This window comes from Panthera tigris, chromosome B3 (genome assembly GCF_018350195.1).
Source record: "Panthera tigris isolate Pti1 chromosome B3, P.tigris_Pti1_mat1.1, whole genome shotgun sequence".
Taxonomy (NCBI): Eukaryota; Metazoa; Chordata; class Mammalia; order Carnivora; family Felidae; genus Panthera; species Panthera tigris.
Window position 1 is genome coordinate 145,528,147 of NC_056665.1, and position 16,584 is coordinate 145,544,730.

Here is a 16,584-nt window from a genome sequence, read left to right on the forward strand (position 1 = left end):
CCGGCCCCGTCCCTCTGCAGAGGCCTGGGGACCCCAGGCTGGCAGAGAAGACCTTTCTGTCCCTCCAAGGCCACACTTGTGGCCGGGAGACCACAACAGGGGGCTGGCCTCAGATGCCAGCTCCGTCAACCCAGGTGTCAGACCCAAAGAGTGACGCTGTGGGGACACACTGACCGGCAGATGTCACCTGTCACGGGGAGGACCAGCACAGTGGGTCCTTGGCCACCCTCCGCCAGACTGCATGTGGTTTTGAGGTTCATGTTAAGGGGTAACAGTTTTGTTTCTTTTTAGTGCCATATGTCTGGGAATCTGCCCTGATTTTTTATTTTCAGCCAGAAAAAGGCACAAGTGTTCTCACACTGCTTTCACCAAAGGGCAGAACCACCTTGGGGCCTCCTGGGGCCCTGCCGTCATCTCCGGCCTCTGGTTAAAGTCAGACCTGAAGCTAAAATAGGCCATTCTGTGTCCTGCCTCCTGCCACCCAGAGTCCCTCTCAGACGCGGGCACTGAACCCCCCATGGCTGCCCCCCGCCCCACTGCCGGTAAGCCAGCGCCTCACAGACCTCAGAAAAGTGACCGCCCCTGGGCCCCAGCCAGCCCAGCGTCCGGCTCCCTGAGCCAGAGGGAGGGCTGTCCCTGTCCCTCGGTCCACGTGCAAGCGGACACCAAGTTTGGCTCTGGTTCCCTGTCCTGATGTCTGGCCAGTCTGCTCAAGCTGGGGGCCTAGTGAACCGGGAGGGTCAGTGCGGACCGGTCCCCTGACTCAGGGACACCCATCCCAAGAGGCTGCCACTGTCACCCTGACCAGAACACGCCCCGTTAGCTACACAGTCAGGGTTCAAAATAATCACAGAGCCGAGGACACACAGGAGCCTACGTTAATTAAATTCAGTGCCCCCAGGGGCGGGGCAGGACCCTGGGGTGGCTGACCCGGCCTGCTGGCAGAGTCTGGGGTCTCGAGGGCCAGCACCCAGTAGGTCTGCGGCTCTCAGCCCTCGCGGAGGGCTCGCAATGGTAAGAGTGGGTGTAAGGGGGGGACAGCCTGCAGAAAACCCCCAAGTAGAAGCCAGCCTCTCAGAAGTGGGGGCCGGAAACCGAGAGACCCCTCTGGGAGGAGTGGCGGGGCCGGGCCCTTGCCCTGGGCGAGGGTGGTCCACCAGGGCCAGGAAGACCAGCAGGGTGGATGGACCTGGGACGGGGGCAGAGGGAGCCTCCGGTGATCTGAGGTCATGGCGGCCCGGCTCGGAAACAGGCTGACGGCCAGCACCTCACCAGTGCTGCCCTGTTGCCACCTCGAGGCCCGGGCGACACTCACCGAGCTGCCACGGGGCCCAGACCCAGCCGAACGGCGGGTGAGGAGGACACGCCCCGCCAGGAACCTGTCCGGCTAACTGTGAGACATTCCAGTCTCTGCTCCCCTCATCCAAACGCCCGGCACTCGGGAAAACCTCGCAAGACGATCCAAATGCAACAAAACCCTGATCCCCAGTCAACGGGAGCAGAAGCAGAGAGGGCCCAGGCGGGCAAAGCCAAAGACCGGAAAATAAGAAGAGGTGGGGATCCAGCGGAAAAGCGGGCCACACGCGGAAGACGTGGGAATGATCAAACGGAACAATGGAGATGCCAGAAGTGAAGGCCGTGACCTCGAGGGTGAGTCCTTCTGCAGGAGGGCCCAGCGAAGACGGGTCACCGGGAAACATGCGGGCAGGACGGAGACCAGAGTGGGGAGGAAGACAGAACCGAGTGTCCGGGGTCTGCGGGGCGGACCAGGAGCCGGAGCCAAAGGGGAGAGATATTCGAGGATTTAATGGCCAAGAACTTTCCCGCAGGGAGGACGCGGGCGGGCTCCTCAGGTTAAACTGAATGAGGATGGAGGTGCGGCACCCAAACGGGGCGGCGGGAGGGACAGCTTGGAGGGGACGGCCATCGTGCGCGCGCGCATCAGGGAACGAGGCCAGCGTAAGAGCCACCGGCCGGGCTGTCACGTCAAGGTGCCAGAGAGAGAGCTGTAGGCTCAAAGAACGGACATGAGAGCAGAAGCCACCCAAACGGGGAGCGGCGACGACTGGAGCCAAGGCCCGTGCTCGACGCGGACACACAGGAGGTGACCGGCAACACCCCCCCCCTCCCCCGCCAGCCAGCAGGACAGACCCTCTCCGACCCCGCGCTCCACTGCCAGACCCGAGCCGGGCAGAGCAGCGCCGGTCCCTTCCTGCGCGAACCGCCACCAATCGGTCCCCGCAGTTCAGGTGCACGCGGCACCCCAGTGACGGAGCTCCACGTTGCGGTGGCTGGTGTGAAGGAATTAGTGTCTGTCTCCTCACCGCCACACGGGGTTGCGGTTCTGAGGTCTAGGATGTATTCACCGGCAAGATGTTTCAACATCTCACATCTGCTCTAAGAGTCTTTGAGGAAAAAGCAGAGAACAAAGGTGGCAACCGGTCGCCACTGGCAACAGGCACAGAGGCCGCCGGCCCCCCGACTCGAGGGTGCGTCCTGTCCTCCAGGAAGGCCTTCCTCCGCTTCCTCTGAGACTCCCGTGGCCCCCCGCCCCCCCGTCGCCGAGCCCCCCAGAGTGTGCTGTCCGCACGAAGGAAGACGGGGCCGAGGCCCGGGCTCTGGGCCCCAAGCGCAGGATGCAGGCGGCTTCCGCGACGCGGGGACCAGACGGGCGGGAGGTGTCCTACGGGACGGGCAGGTGCCAGGGGTGACACCGTGTCTCAGCTGCGTCTCAGCGGCTCGGGCGCTAGAACAGTTCCTTCCCACAGGGCTGGAGGCTGGAGACCCGCGGGGCTGCCCTGGTTCACGGCCAGCCGACTTCACCCCTTCACCGTGTGCCTCCAGGGCGGGGGGGGGGGGGCAGCAGGAAAGCACCTCCCAGAGGCCCCTCCTGACACCATCACACCAAGGGTTAGGCTTCAACATATGAATCTGGGGGACACGAACAACAATCCAGGACAGAAAAGCAAACCCTAAACCACCCCCAGGGAATCACCCCCTGTGTGCCTCGCCCAACAGGCACACACACGTGCACACACACACACACGTGCATGCACATGTGTGCACGCTCACCAGGGTGACCCCCGTACCCACTGGGCGGCCCCCACAGCATGGCCATGGGGCAAGGAGCTCACCCACATCTCCGTCCTCACCATGGGGCCTGGGCTTTGGGCACACAGGCTCCGGCTACAGAACTAGGCCAGGCCCCTGATATTGCCCCACCCCTGACCTTGGGGTAGGTGAATCCTGGGACACAGGGTCAAGAGGCACCCCCTGCATGAGGGCGCGTCAGGCCACAGGCCACTGACTCAGGGTGCCCGGCAGCTGCTGGGGGCCACTGTGGACCCAGGCTCCTCTCCTTGTTTTCCTGCTCTCCCTGCGAGGATGGGCTGTCCTGCATCCGGTGTCTTGGTGCTGATGACGACCTCCCTGACCCAGAGCGCAGAGCTGCACGGACAGGTGGAGTGAACACAGCAGCCTGAGCGCGCTGCGGTCCCCACACCTTCCTTCTGCAACGGTTATAAAACACGTGACCATGTCCACACTGGCGCTTACAGGGCCTGAGTCCTGCTTTTACGTTAGGTCCGTCCTCAGCAACCGGCCACCTGCCTCTGCTCCTCGGCGGGGAAGCTCAGGTGCTTCTAGGGGAGTCGGGGTGTCCACCAGCATGACTGGGATGACCGAGGGCCAGCACCCCCCCCCCCCCACTTGGCCCTGCCCAGGACAGCCAGGCCACCAAGCACCAGGAGGGAGCCTCTGGAACGAGAGCGGCAGCTGGGAGACCATCAGAAGAGCAAAGGGGAAAGGGCGCTGGTAAGAGCTGGGAGTTCAGGGTTAGCTGTCAGTGAGGTGGGGGCCCCGAAGGCCCGGCTTGGCTCCTCCCCTGGAGTGCACCATGGTCCACATTTTCAGAAAATGCCACACTTTCGAAAGCTGGGAAGACAGACACTGCAACTACTACCAAGACCGAAAAATAAAGAAATGATACAGGGGCGCCTGGGTGGCTCGGTAGGTTGAACGTCTGACTTCGGCTCAGGTCATGATCTCAGTTTGTGGGTTCAAGCCCCACGTCGGGCTCTTGTGCTGACAGCTCAGAGCCCGTAGCCTGCTTCGGATTGTCTGTCTCCCTCTCTCTCTTGCCCCTCCCCTGCTCACTCTCTGTCTCTCTCGCTCAAAAATAAACGTTAAAAAAAAAAATGCTATAAAGACACAAAAATACTAGTTAACCTTAAAAATAAAACTGCCAGTTATTTTATCAGCAAAAGATGGATCTACCTGGGAATAACAGAATTTCAGTACACCACAAGCAAGCTCTCCCCCAGAGCCAAAAGCAAACCCCGCGAAGGGGAGGATGCTATTTTATTTTATTTTTTTTTTTCAACGTTTTTTATTTATTTTTGGGACAGAGAGAGACAGAGCATGAACGGGGGAGGGGCAGAGAGAGGGAGACACAGAATCGGAAACAGGCTCCAGGCTCCGAGCCATCAGCCCAGAGCCCGACGCGGGGCTCGAACTCATGGACCGCGAGATCGTGACCTGGCTGAAGTCGGACGCTTAACCGACTGCGCCACCCAGGCGCCCCGAGGATGCTATTTTATAGAGGAGTGGCGGGTGGGATGGACTGTTGTAAGCAAAAAATCCATTGGAGTAAGCTGGGAAGTATAAAGTGGGAAGTATTGAGGTTTCTCATTGGCTGAGCTGGGACAGTCTCTCATTTGCTGGGCTATGGCCATCTCTCCTGGGCTCAGCTGGGGCGGTCTCTCATTGGCTGGGCTGTTGCCAGGGGAGGAGGAAATCTCCCTTCCTCCTGCTGGGAGAGTACCACAGTACCCATGAGCAAGGCGCAATTCTTCCCATCGGGTCTGCAGTGGGCAAGGAACGGTGGGCGTGAGAACTCCCCCTGCTGGCCTCCTGACTCCATTCTAAACGAAGTTCCCTTACTAATTGTCACATTGCTTCAGGTTTATTGGTTATAAAACACATACACTCTATTTTCCACGAGGCAAAAGTACTTTCAAAATCGGAAGGCAACAGCAACCCGTGGGATGTCGCATCCCACCACTGGCTCCTCCAAGGGCGCTGCCCTTGCTCCTGCCGGGGGGACTGGGAGAGAGGACGGGTGCTGAACCAGAAGCCCGTCTGCTCAGCAAGGTGGAAACGCTCCACCTCGTATTTAGCACATATTTAACACAAGCGAAATAGGTAACCCAGCCGAAAAAGATCCACTCAAGGATTATGCTGTGGCGTGACGAAGCAGATAATAAACACACTTCCATCTTGTTTGTTGGATAATGTTTTAATAAAGTGATGTATACACGACTGATTAATTAAAGAATGGTCCTACGCATGAGAGAAAACAAACCTTTTTGGCTAAGGGCTGGGTAAGGAAGAAAAAGCATGAGGAACAGCAACGGGGCAGGGGTGGGACGGGGTGAGCGCAGTCTTACTTGTAAACTAGTGAAAACAATACAGAAGGTCTGGGCGCTCCCCGTGGCCAGGGCAGGTCAGGGATGCATACACGGTACACCAGAGCCCACTTAAGTGGCACCGCCCCACCAACCCCACCATCAACTGCCCTCGGGACTGAGAAGCCACACGGGCAGGAGTCCAGACTTCCTTAGGTCTGGATTTAACCTGACTTAACCTTACGGTTCTGTCCCAGCACTAGTGTCACCTGGCACGCGGCAGACTCCGTGCACACCAGTGTGGCTAGTGTTGACCTTAAAATAAACGTCGGTTATTTTACCAGCAAACTAGGTTTATTCAGGAATAACAGAATTGTGACCTGGGAGAAACACGCTATGGGAGAACCACAGGCAAGCCCAAGCAACCAACGGGAGGAACGTCACTTACGGACAAAGGAGGGAGCCGGGAGGGCTGCTCTGAACCAAAGTCCACTGGAGAGAAGCGGGGTCCAGGGTGACGAGGGCTTCTCTCTGGCTGAGTGGTCGCGGGCCGTCGGTTTCTGGTGGGAGAGCAAATGTGCACCTTTTCCCGTGGGGGCTGGCACTGACTCCTTCCCGTTCAGGGGTCTCCTGTAGGGTCTGTGACCGGCAATTCTCGACGTCCGCAGGTGCGGCGCGGAAGCCCCCTTCTGGCCTCCTGACTCCCTTTGAGCGAGGTTCCCCTTGTTTAATGTTCACACCGCGGGGGGACTCTCGACAGCGGCGGGACACAGGGAAAGCCCGGTCGCGCTGGGAGCACCGCACGGGAAGGGCCGCGAGGGTCGGATCCTCTGAAGGCACCACCTGAGACCCCGCCCCAAGATCTCCGGTGGACAGGATGGGCCCTTCTCCAACACTTACATATAAATAGGCATAAATAAACCCCCCAGAATCCGCATGTGATTCTAACGAAGACACAGCCGGCGCAGCGGAGCCGGTAAGGACACTGGAGACTACGAGGCACTGCTCCGCCCGACGAGGACGCGGAGAAGGTTCGCACCGACGTGAAGTGGAAATTCATGACACACGTGCGCTACACGGAGCTGCCCGAAGTTCCACCCGAAACAAAGTCCTTATCTAAACCTTAAACAATGAAATACGCCAACTGCAACTGTTCAGGTTGTAAGTTCCTAATGTAGCAGCAGAAAATGTTTATAGGAAAAATATACTTTGAATAGCTGACAAAATCTAAAAAGATAAAAGTATAAAACGTTTAAAAAATAGATCTTAAGACAAAATATTGCCCCAAACATATAAAACTTAATTTAAAAAACGTCACCTATCTCAAATTACATCAGGCTGGACACCGAGCCCGGAACGGGCCCTGCACAGAGCTGTGGCGGGGGACGGAGGGCAGAGGGGCTGGCACCCAGGGCGCCGGCGGGCGTCAGGCCGGCTTGGATGGCTAGCCCGAAGGAAACCGCCCAGCCCGCTGGAGGACAGAGGGCACAGGGCAACGGGATGCTGTTCTGGAACGTTCTCCCCGTCGCAGACACACCAGGGGCCGAGCCCGCAGACGCCCAGGCCACGCGCTCCGGAGGCCGCAGGGGCCCCTCCGCCACGAGTCCCACCGGGGCCCGGCTGCCCTCTCAGGTCTCCACCAGGATCTCCACCGCGTGCTCCAGCTCCCCCAGATCCGACCTGCAGGTGGAACTGGGGGGCGCGGCGGCCGCGGGGGCGAAGGCCGGGAGCCCGGGGCCGGAGGGGGCGCCGCCCACCATGCCGGTCAGCACCGCGTCCAGGTCGTAGTAGGAGCTGTCCACGTCCGAAAACAGCTCTTCCACGGACCCGGGGGTTTTATTCTCCAGCGTCTCAAATATGTGATCCAGCGACTTCTGAAAGCCCCCTCTGCCCTCCCGGGAGCCGTCCAGTCCCCAGGGGCTGCTCTGCGGGCGCCTCGGGGCCTGTCCCGGGGCCGGGTCTGGCAGGGGGCCGTCTCCCTCGCCCTCCTGCTCCCGCCCCGAGCGGCACAGGATCTCCGTGGAGACGAGGCGGTCCAGGGGCGCCCGCCCTGCGGCCTGGGGCGCCACCACCCGCCAGGTCCCGTCCTGGGTCATCTCTTCCTGGATCTGCCGGACCGTGTTGGCTATGAGGACCGAGCGGCAGAGGTTGGGCTCGACCAGCATGTGGCACAGCTGGAGCTTGACGAGGGACATGTCCAAGAGCGACTGCCGCTGCAGGGTGTAGGAGGGCGCGGCCGGAACGCCCGCCACGCCCCCGTCCGCGTCCTCCGCGTCCTCGGCGCTCTTCCTCTTCAACCCTCGTGCGAACATCCTGCCCTGCGGAGAGCGAGGCGGGCCCCGATTAGCACGTTCCAGTCCCCCCCAGACACCCCCCGCCCCGACTCAGTCTGCAGTCGTCAAAGGTGGGGGTTCGGGCGGGGGCTGCCGCGGCCACCCCTTCCCCCCTCCGTGAGCGTCCTTAGGTACCTGCAGCACGGCCACGCCCGGCACCCTCTTTAAACGGCCAGAAGGTGCACCTCCAGATCATTTCTCCCCGAGGGCCTGCGTGTCTACAATTACTCCCAAATAAAAAGCCTAAAACACTAAGTAACCCTAGCTTATCGCCCCCCCCAGACTACTTTTCCCAGAACAGCAAACAGGTCGGACTTACCCACAGTCTCTGAAACTCTCTACCATTTCCACCACAGCACCTGGCTCACACTGACTTGAATCAGCGGTTTGTAAACCAGTGAATTAAAGCGTTTACCACCAAAACACATGAAAGAGGTTTCACTCACTGCTGGTGGGACAGGATTCAAGGTTTTTGTTGTGGCGGCAAATACAACTTTTACGCAAGTTTTTTCTCTCATCACTTTTGTAAAAGTCACTTACTTAGAATTGATGAGTACACTGAGAATCAATGTAAGATTAGGTCAAACTACAAGATAACCTGTGAGGGGGCGGGAGGGGGGGGGGAGAATTAAGTGTCCAGGGTTCCTCTGTGGCAAACCACTGTATCTCTTCGGCTTTTTTTTCTTCGAAAGAGAGGAGTGGGAGCAGGGGAGGGGGCAGAGAGAGAGAGGGGGAGACAGAATCGGCAAGCAGGCTCTGTGCTGTCAGCGCAGAGCGCAAAGTGGGGCTCGAACTCACAAACCGCGAGATCGTGACCTGAGCCGAAATCAAGAGTCGGATGCTTAACCAAGCGAGCCAGCCAGGTGCCCCCCGCCCCCCACGTTTAACTTTTAGTTCTCTTTTCAACCAACTCTAAAATCCCAAACCTGCATGACAACCGATTTGATTCAGGGCCCAACAAAACTCACTCAAGTGGCCCGAGTTACCACCAGGACTCTGGGCTGCCTCTCCTGCTGGCCCTGCACGGCAAGGGTGAGCACCACCACGGGGGCAGCCGGGAGCAGAGACCCACAGCTGGCAGAGCTCAAGGCGCCACATCGAGCACCCGGCTCCCTGGGGGCCCACCTCCCTCTCCTCAGGGGTCCTCTGCAAGCCCGAGAGATGAGTTTGTGAGCTGTTGGTCCAGCAGGGGCCTCTCACGCCCAGGCTGGACTCGGGGCCAGCCTCGCCGGGACGGTCAACAGCGGCCGCAGACCGTGCTAGACACACATCACAGCAGGAGCCGCCCAGAGAGAGCCCTTATTCATACCTGCTCCGAAAGACCGTATGTTGAGGACGGTCGCTAGATCCATCCAGGACCCCAACCCTTCCCTGTAGCAACCAGCTGAGAAAACAAAGACAAACTCACTAAAACGGAGAGGCTGGAAGGGGGAGCCAGGACCACTCACTGTCCGATCCCAGGAAGAATCACCAGTTATAGGCCCTGCAGGGAAATAAGCCCACTACCTCCCCCACAAGGACCTGAGCACCCGTGCCACTCAGGCAATGAGAAAGTCACCACCCTGAACTCCCGCTTTTCTCCTCCTTCTCCTTTCCTCCAAACTACTCCTTACTCTCCTTTGTTGGATTTGCCTATGGCTTTGAAAAAGCTTGCTTGTCCTGTTAACTTTAAAAATAAAACTTCCAGGACACCTGGGTGGCTCAACTAGTTAAGGGTCTCTCTTATTTTTGAGAGAGCGTGTGTGAGCGGGGAGAGGCAAAGAGAGAGGGAGACACAGAATCCGAAGCAGGCTGCAGGCTCTGAGTTGTCAGCACAGAGCCTGACGCGAGGCTCAAACCCACCAACCGTGAGATCACGACCAGAACCGACGTCAGATGCCCAACCGACTAAGCCACCCAGGCGTCCCAAAGGTCTGACTCTTGATCTTGGCTCCGCTCGTGAGATTGAGCCAAGTCAGGCTCTGTGCTGGGCATGTAGCCTAATAGTCCCTCTCTCTCTGCCCTTCTCTTGCTTGCACACGCTTTCTCAAAACAAAACAAACAAACAAAAAACAAAACAAAAAAAAACCTGCCAGTTATTTCACCAGCAAAAGATGGGCGTATTTGGGAATAACAAAATTTCAGTTGGTATTTTTTTTTTTAATGGGGGGGGGGAGAGGTTAGGGAATGGGGCTATTGTAAAAAAAGTCTATTGGAATAAACTGGGAATTCGAAGTATAGAGGCCTCTCATTGGCTGAGCTGGGACGGCCTCTCATTAGCTGGGCTGCAACCATCTCTCATTGGCTGGGCAGTTGCTGGGGAAGGAGGAAACCTTCTTTTCTCCTGCTGGGACACTAACAGGTAGTACCGGTGTGCAAGGGGCATCTCTTCCTGCTGGGTCTGCAGTGGCAATGAGTGTGAGAGCTCCCCTGCCCACCCCCGGATGCCATTTGAAACGGCGTTTCCCTCTACTATTTTTCACACCTGGAACTGCTATTCTGTCATTCCCAAATACACCCATTTTTGCTGGTAAAATAACTGACTTATTTTTAAGGCTAACACAGCCCAGGAAGTCAGACTTCTATCTCCAGTGACAGGCCAGGAAGCCGATGACTTCTGTCACAGTCGCCCCAAGGAAAGGACTTCAAAAACTGAGGGCTTCCCTAATACTTGTCCCCACTTCCTAGAAACGCCAAACGTGCTCCCCATAAAACCACCAGGGCTCCTTGCTCCCCCAGCCTGCAGGCCCACCGGGCCCCGGAACCCTGTTCCAGGAGGCAGTGCTGCCACTCGGCCGTCTGTAGCCAAGTGCAGCTACCCGAGTAGCCGCAAGCCAGGCAGTGACCCACTCCCTGGCTGCAACTGCGTCCGGTAAACAGCTTTTGCTCTTCTCACATGGGTGCCTCCATTTGTCTCCGCAGCTCACTGTCGATAGTTGAGAAGAGTATCGGAAAGTACAAGACAGGGGGCCTGGGCAGCTCAGTCAGTTAAGAGTCCGACTTTGGCTCAGGTCATGATCTCACCGTCTGTGGGTCAAGCCCCGCATCTGGCCGTGTGCTGACAGCTCGGAGCCTGGAGCCTGGAGCCTGCTTTGGATGCCGTGTCCCTCTCTCTGCCCCTCCCCTGCTCATGCTCTCTCTCAAAACTAAACAAACGTTAAAAAAAAAAAAAAGAAGAAAGTAGAAGACAAAAACCACCCCGGCCCTGCCCCTCTGAACCAGTTATCACGCAGGTTCTTAGCATCGTCCTAAGCACATTCTTCTCTGTGCATCTGAGAGCTCGTTGCGAGTTCTGCTTTCCTGCTGGTCACATTTTCCACGTCGTGCAAAGGTTCACCATCACCTCCGACGGCCGTGCGTCGCTATGAAGAACAGAGCCTTGTTCCCTGACATTCACACTGCTCACAGTCCTCTCGGTCACAGTGATGCTGGGCTCTAACCCTGGATGTTGGTATTTGTAGCACTTGATTCCGGAGTTTCTACGAGGGCTTAAAAAGGTAGGGGCAGTTGTAAGGCTCATGATGGACGTTATCAAGCCGCTCTCTGGGAAGGCTGAGTCAGTTCACCCTCCACCAGGTTTTTCCGTATGGTTCTTTCACAATCGCTGGAAGCTCCCCTTCACCTCGCCCATTATTCCAGCTCCTCCTCTGTGCCTCTGCCATTACCCTGTGTCACCACCCCAGACGTAAACATTATTTTCAGATTCAAAATAAGCAAGTCGAATGGGTAAACTGTGGGGTCTCTGACAACAGAACGCTCCCCAGCAACAAAATCCACACTCGTCTATGCAACAGCAAGGATGGGCCTCAAACGCTATGCCCAATCACAAAGCAAGACCAAAGAAACAGGTACCATACGACTCCATTCATATGAACTTCTGGAAAAGGGAAAGCTAACCTAGGTGCAAACTAGCAGAGGGGCTGCCAGTGGAGGAGATGGGATCATCCAGAACCCTCCAGGACGACGGAAATGCACCCTATCCAGACAGGAGAATGGCATTCGTCAGATTCACTGAGCAGCGCAAGTAATAACTGTTCATTTCACTGTATTAAGCGATGGCTTGATAAAGAAAAACACGTAAACGAGCTGACGGGGGCAGGCTACGTTAATGTGAATCCAAACCATTTTAGACACTGCCTCCCGTGTATCACTAAGTGCCTGGATCAGCATGCCAGGACCAGTATGTGCTCAGAGTCACTCGAATTATTGGCTTCAAATGGGCCAAATCCTGAGCAACTGTTAGGTTTTGTTATACTCCGTACAAGAAAATGCTGGCAGACTTGCGACTTGAGAAGGACTTCGAGGGCAGCACATGCAATCACAAAAGCCACCGGGCTGCCACCAGAGCCTGTGTCAGGGTGATGCGTCAGGCCGAGCCCAGAAGGTGGCCGGTGAGACTCACCCTCCTACGTGTGGTTCTGGGACACAGCACACAATATGGTTCTGAAGGCAGTGGAGGTGAGCACACAGATCCCCCGGCTGGACTGGTCCAAGCCCAGCTTCTTGGGCAGCCCATGACTATGGCCTGGGGCGCCTGACCCTTTGAACACAGGACACGAGACCCCAGACTTCCCAGGCTGTCCTAACTGCAGAGCCTGACTCACCATTAAGTTCTGAACAAGAAAGTACAGTAAAACCTTGGACCACGAGTAACTTGTTCTGCAAGACCAGTAAACATTTTGAATAAATTTTAACTTGATACACAAGCGGTGTCCTGCGATATGAGCCGTACGTGCCGCCAGATGTCACATGATCACAACTAGCCGATAGTTCTCTCTCTCTCTCGCTCACTCGCTGTGGGACTGTGGGTGATCATCTCCCATGCTCAGACGCTCGGTCTCAGGCCGCGGTGTTTGGAAGAAATCAGTGATTTTTCAGGACGTTGGAAGGTGCCCACAACTGGCACTTGTGTATTTTTGTCACTTCAAAGCGCCTCCGGACCGCCCTTTGCTTTTCCATCCAAGAGGGAGCTCGGGAATGCTTTGCTTCATTCTAGGTCATCGGACAGGTTCCTTGTTGAAGTTGCGCGAAAGGAAAGATTCCATGGAGCCAACAGAGAGCAGTGATTCCGTCAGTGATAAAAGTCATCCTACACAGCAACCCTCCTCTCTTGTGCCCCTCACACCAGCCAGGAGGGTTTTCAAAGGGCAGGTTAATTTAGCTTTGTAATCTGCGTTTTCTTATGTCGTAACCATTTTTATATGAATATATTTGGGTTGTACGACGAGTCATCTGAGTTTCCGGTATTTCTTACGGGGAAATTCGCTTTGCGATGCAGGTGCTTTGGATAACAAGCATGTTTCCAGAACAAACCTCCGTATTACACACCTCCGTCCACTCCAGATAGCCAGAACGTCTTGCTGAGTCACACCCCACCAACCCCTCAGGGTCGATGGTGTTTGGCTCAAACCCTCCTGAGCCATGGACAAGCAGGCCAGCGGTGTCAACCCCGTGGTCAAGGCACAGCAGCCTCCAGAACAAGGGGTGACCAACAGAAAAAACTGAAGAAGACACACTGAGTGGTTCCGTGTGGCAGGGGGAGCCAGGGAGGGGTGCTGTGTCCGCCCAATCAGGGCCCCCTCCCCAAGGCAAAGGGGAGCCTGGCCTGGTGGACCCCTCACCCTTCCTGCCCACTGGCCTCTCCTGCAGCTGCTCTCACAGCGTGTGGCCAGCAATCTCGAGGCCGGTGGAAAATGCGGATCCCCAGACTCCGAGCAGAAGAGCTGGGGCAGCAGGGGACAGACTCCGCTCAGACCTGACCCTTCACCACGACCTTCAGCCCGTGGCACTCAGGGTTTTCAGGCAGACCAACATGGGCTCTCAGTTTCTGGCACACGATCAGACTGTCTTTGAAATACCTCACCAGAGGAGAATGGGACGACAGAGCAAGCGTGGCCAAGTCTTGAGAAGCGCTGCCCGGGAGTCCAGCTGTGGCTGCATCATCACCGTCTGAGACTCTCCTTCGGCAATTACTAACAAGTGAATTTCGGGGACTTTTGCGACTTGGAATGATACACAGATTCCCTCCACATGGAATATGTCCCATCAGCAAGCTGAAAAAAAAACTTCCCAGCCCTCTTCCCAGGATAAAACCTGCCATTCTACCTAGAAAAAAGTCATAACTGACTTTCTATTCTGAACTTCAACTTCAATTGTAAAACGTGCCAAAACTTGAAAATAAAGAGTAGTTATATACAGGAAGTTTATAAGACATCAAACTTAATTTTGTAAACAGGCAATTTCTTTCTTGTTTTAAAACAACAGTTAGCTCGGTCCTGCTGTCCTGTGCATGCGACATAAAGGCCACCAGAGGAGGAAACAGTTGGGAAACCCTGGATTTGGACCAGCTCATCTCCTGGCAAACTGTGGTTACCTGGTAAGCTCTTTTCCTGGCGATCCTATTTTGCAGACAACAGGCTTTCAGGGAGGTGGACTCAAGCTTGCCTCTGACTAGCGGAAGAGTTTCTGATCCCTTTCCTAGTCCCAGCACCACCAGCTCCCACACACCTGAGTGCCACCGCAGGCAGCCACAGGGAGCCGACTGAAAAGTTTCCCAACTGGGGTCTGGGAACCCTCCTCTTCCCACATCCCACCCCGCCCTTCCCCGATGCCCGCCTCCACCGCCCACGCAGCTAGAGCTGAACAGCACAGGGGGCAGGCGCCATCAGCACCCTGAAACTCCCCTGCCAGTTTAAAGAGAAGCTGGGTCTGCTACAGAACGGGGGACAGAAGCCATTGCGAAATATCCCCAACGTTCCTTTTTCAAGCAAGTCAAACCCAGAAACAAAGGAAAAGAAGTGAAAGTGGACCCTCCCGGGCTCCAGAGCGTGGTGCCCCGGGCTGGGCCATTCTGGAAGGGCATCAGATTACTAGCGGAACCCGTGCCGCCCAGAGGACTTGGGATGAGGCACCAGCACTGCGCGGCCAGCCACCCACTCACTCCGTGAGGAAGGCGGGCTAGGAGGAAACCCAGGAGCGCGGGCATCCCGCACCACCGGGGAAGGGGCGAAAGATGAGCACGGACGAGGGCGAGGAGGGGAGCGCGGGGACTCTGATCAGGGCTGGAAACTCAAGTCGGCCGGGCTCCCCGCGCGGACCCTTCCCAAGTCCAAGGCAGGAAGGCAGTGGGGGCTGCCCTCGGAGGCCGCACCGCCCCAGCGGCCCCGCCGACCCCGCTTCGCGCTTCCCCTCTTAAAAAGCCCGCAGCGTGATGAGAGCCGGGGGTGGGGGGGGGGCGCAGGCAGTACTTTCGGACGCCAGTAGCGCAGGGCAGCCGGCACGAGGGGGGATTCCCAGGTGGCGGACGGCCCTCCGGGCGGACGGGCGGGGGGAGCCGGCGGCCCGCGTCGCGCCCCCTCCCCGCCCCCGCGACCCCGGCCTTCCCCCGGGGGCCCGCAGCCCCCACCCCGGGCGCCCAGGCCCGCCCGCCGCCGCACAAAGCCCGCCGCCCGCGCCGAGACGCTCACCTGGCCGCCGCCTTCCGCGCCCGCGCCCGCCGCCGAGGGAGGGGCGGGGCCGGCGGGGCGGGGCCGGGCGGGGCCTCTCCGCGCCCACAAAGGGTCGCCATGGCGCCGGCCGCCCCGCCCGCCGATTGGCCGAGTGCGGGGGCGGGGCCTCCTGTTCAAACCGCGGGCGGGGCCCGGCGCGCGAGTTCCCGCGCGGCCGCGTTGGCCGTTGGGGGCCCCGCGTCCTGGCCGCCCCGCCCCCGTCCGCTCCCAGGTCTCCGCGCGCGGCCCCGGCGCGCCGGCGCAGGGCCTTCGGGGCGGGGCGTGGCGGGAGAAGACTGGGACTGGAGGGGAGGGTGAGGGGACTCGGAGCAGTGGGCCTGAGAGGGGGGGGGGGACGGGAGGGTTGGGTGGGAGGAGTCAGAGCCGTGGGCTGGAAGGGGAGGGGAGGAGAGGGTGGGGGGAGTCAGAGCTGTGGGAGGAGGGGGGAGCAGCAAGGGGCAGCAGCTCCCCTTCCCCCCCCCCCCCCCCCGCCCCCAGCCCAGGTCACTGTAGGAACTTCCCCGGTTTCACGTAAGAAGTGAAACCATGAAAGTCCAAAGCAGGGGAGGTTTTTAAAAAATTTTCTCAGGGGAAAAGGTAAATAGAGGAGCAAATCCTGACTGTTAATTCAACCAACATTGCTCTTGTGCAGGCCAGGGCTGCAGTTACGGGGAGTAAAAGCCCTTCTGGGTCTGCTGTGTCACGTGATGGGGGGGTGGCTGTGAGTGTGGTGCCCCTCATGCTGTCAGGAAAAGCCAAGGTGAGGTGGGCACCCTAGGCACACGGGCCTCTGGGAAAAAGGGGGCATGGAAGAGGGAGAGAATTCCGGGCTGGAGAGGAAGGGAGTTTAAGGGAGGGGGTGAGCTGGAGATCACTGGAGGGTTGTGCAGAAGAGGGGCAGGTTCTGAGGGGGGCCGGGAGAGCATCGCTGTGGAGAACACATCTGGGAGGGGGAGAGGGGAGACGTAGGGAGGCCACTTAGGGTACGGCAGCCCTGGGGTGGGGGGACTATGGGCTGTGACCAGTGTGACCGCACAAATTTAAAATGTCCGTTTGTCAAACAGTGGAAAAGCTAGGGGGAGATTTTGCTCCTAGCCATATGCCACATGCCCCTTAACACACGTGAAAGCAAGGTGGACGAACCAATAGAAAGTGGGCACAGTTCAGTGCCTAACTGGTGAAGAGGCCGGTGCTGGGCCTCAGAATACGAGCCGAGCATATTCGACTACCCTAGATGCCGTTCGTGCTGTCAGATGGGCAAAAATCAAACATCTCTGGAGTAAGGGTATCCAGAGCCACCACTCTTTTTCACCCAGCATGTTCAGCATTAAATGAAAACAGGCAGAGCTAGACACAAAACCAAAAATGAGGGAAAAACAA

General features: G+C 57.8%; 1 protein-coding gene across 6 annotated transcripts in view; it reads right to left on the reverse strand.

The window, feature by feature from the left end:
* Window positions 1-5,159: 5,159 nt before the first annotated feature.
* Window positions 5,160-16,584, reverse strand: part of CDCA4 (cell division cycle associated 4) — a 29,856-nt gene continuing 18,431 nt past the window's right edge. For 3 of the 6 annotated variants that reach the window (XM_042990722.1, XM_042990726.1, XM_042990727.1), the window contains one exon: window positions 5,160-7,723. In XM_042990722.1, the coding sequence (XP_042846656.1) occupies window positions 7,034-7,717 (684 nt within the window). In that variant the 5' untranslated portion in view covers window positions 7,718-7,723 and the 3' untranslated portion in view covers window positions 5,160-7,033. Of the gene's footprint in view, window positions 7,724-10,741; window positions 10,751-14,090; window positions 14,989-15,183; window positions 15,220-16,584 lie in introns of those variants that run through there. The other 3 variants (XM_042990724.1, XM_042990728.1, XM_042990723.1) reach the window with 3 other exon arrangements.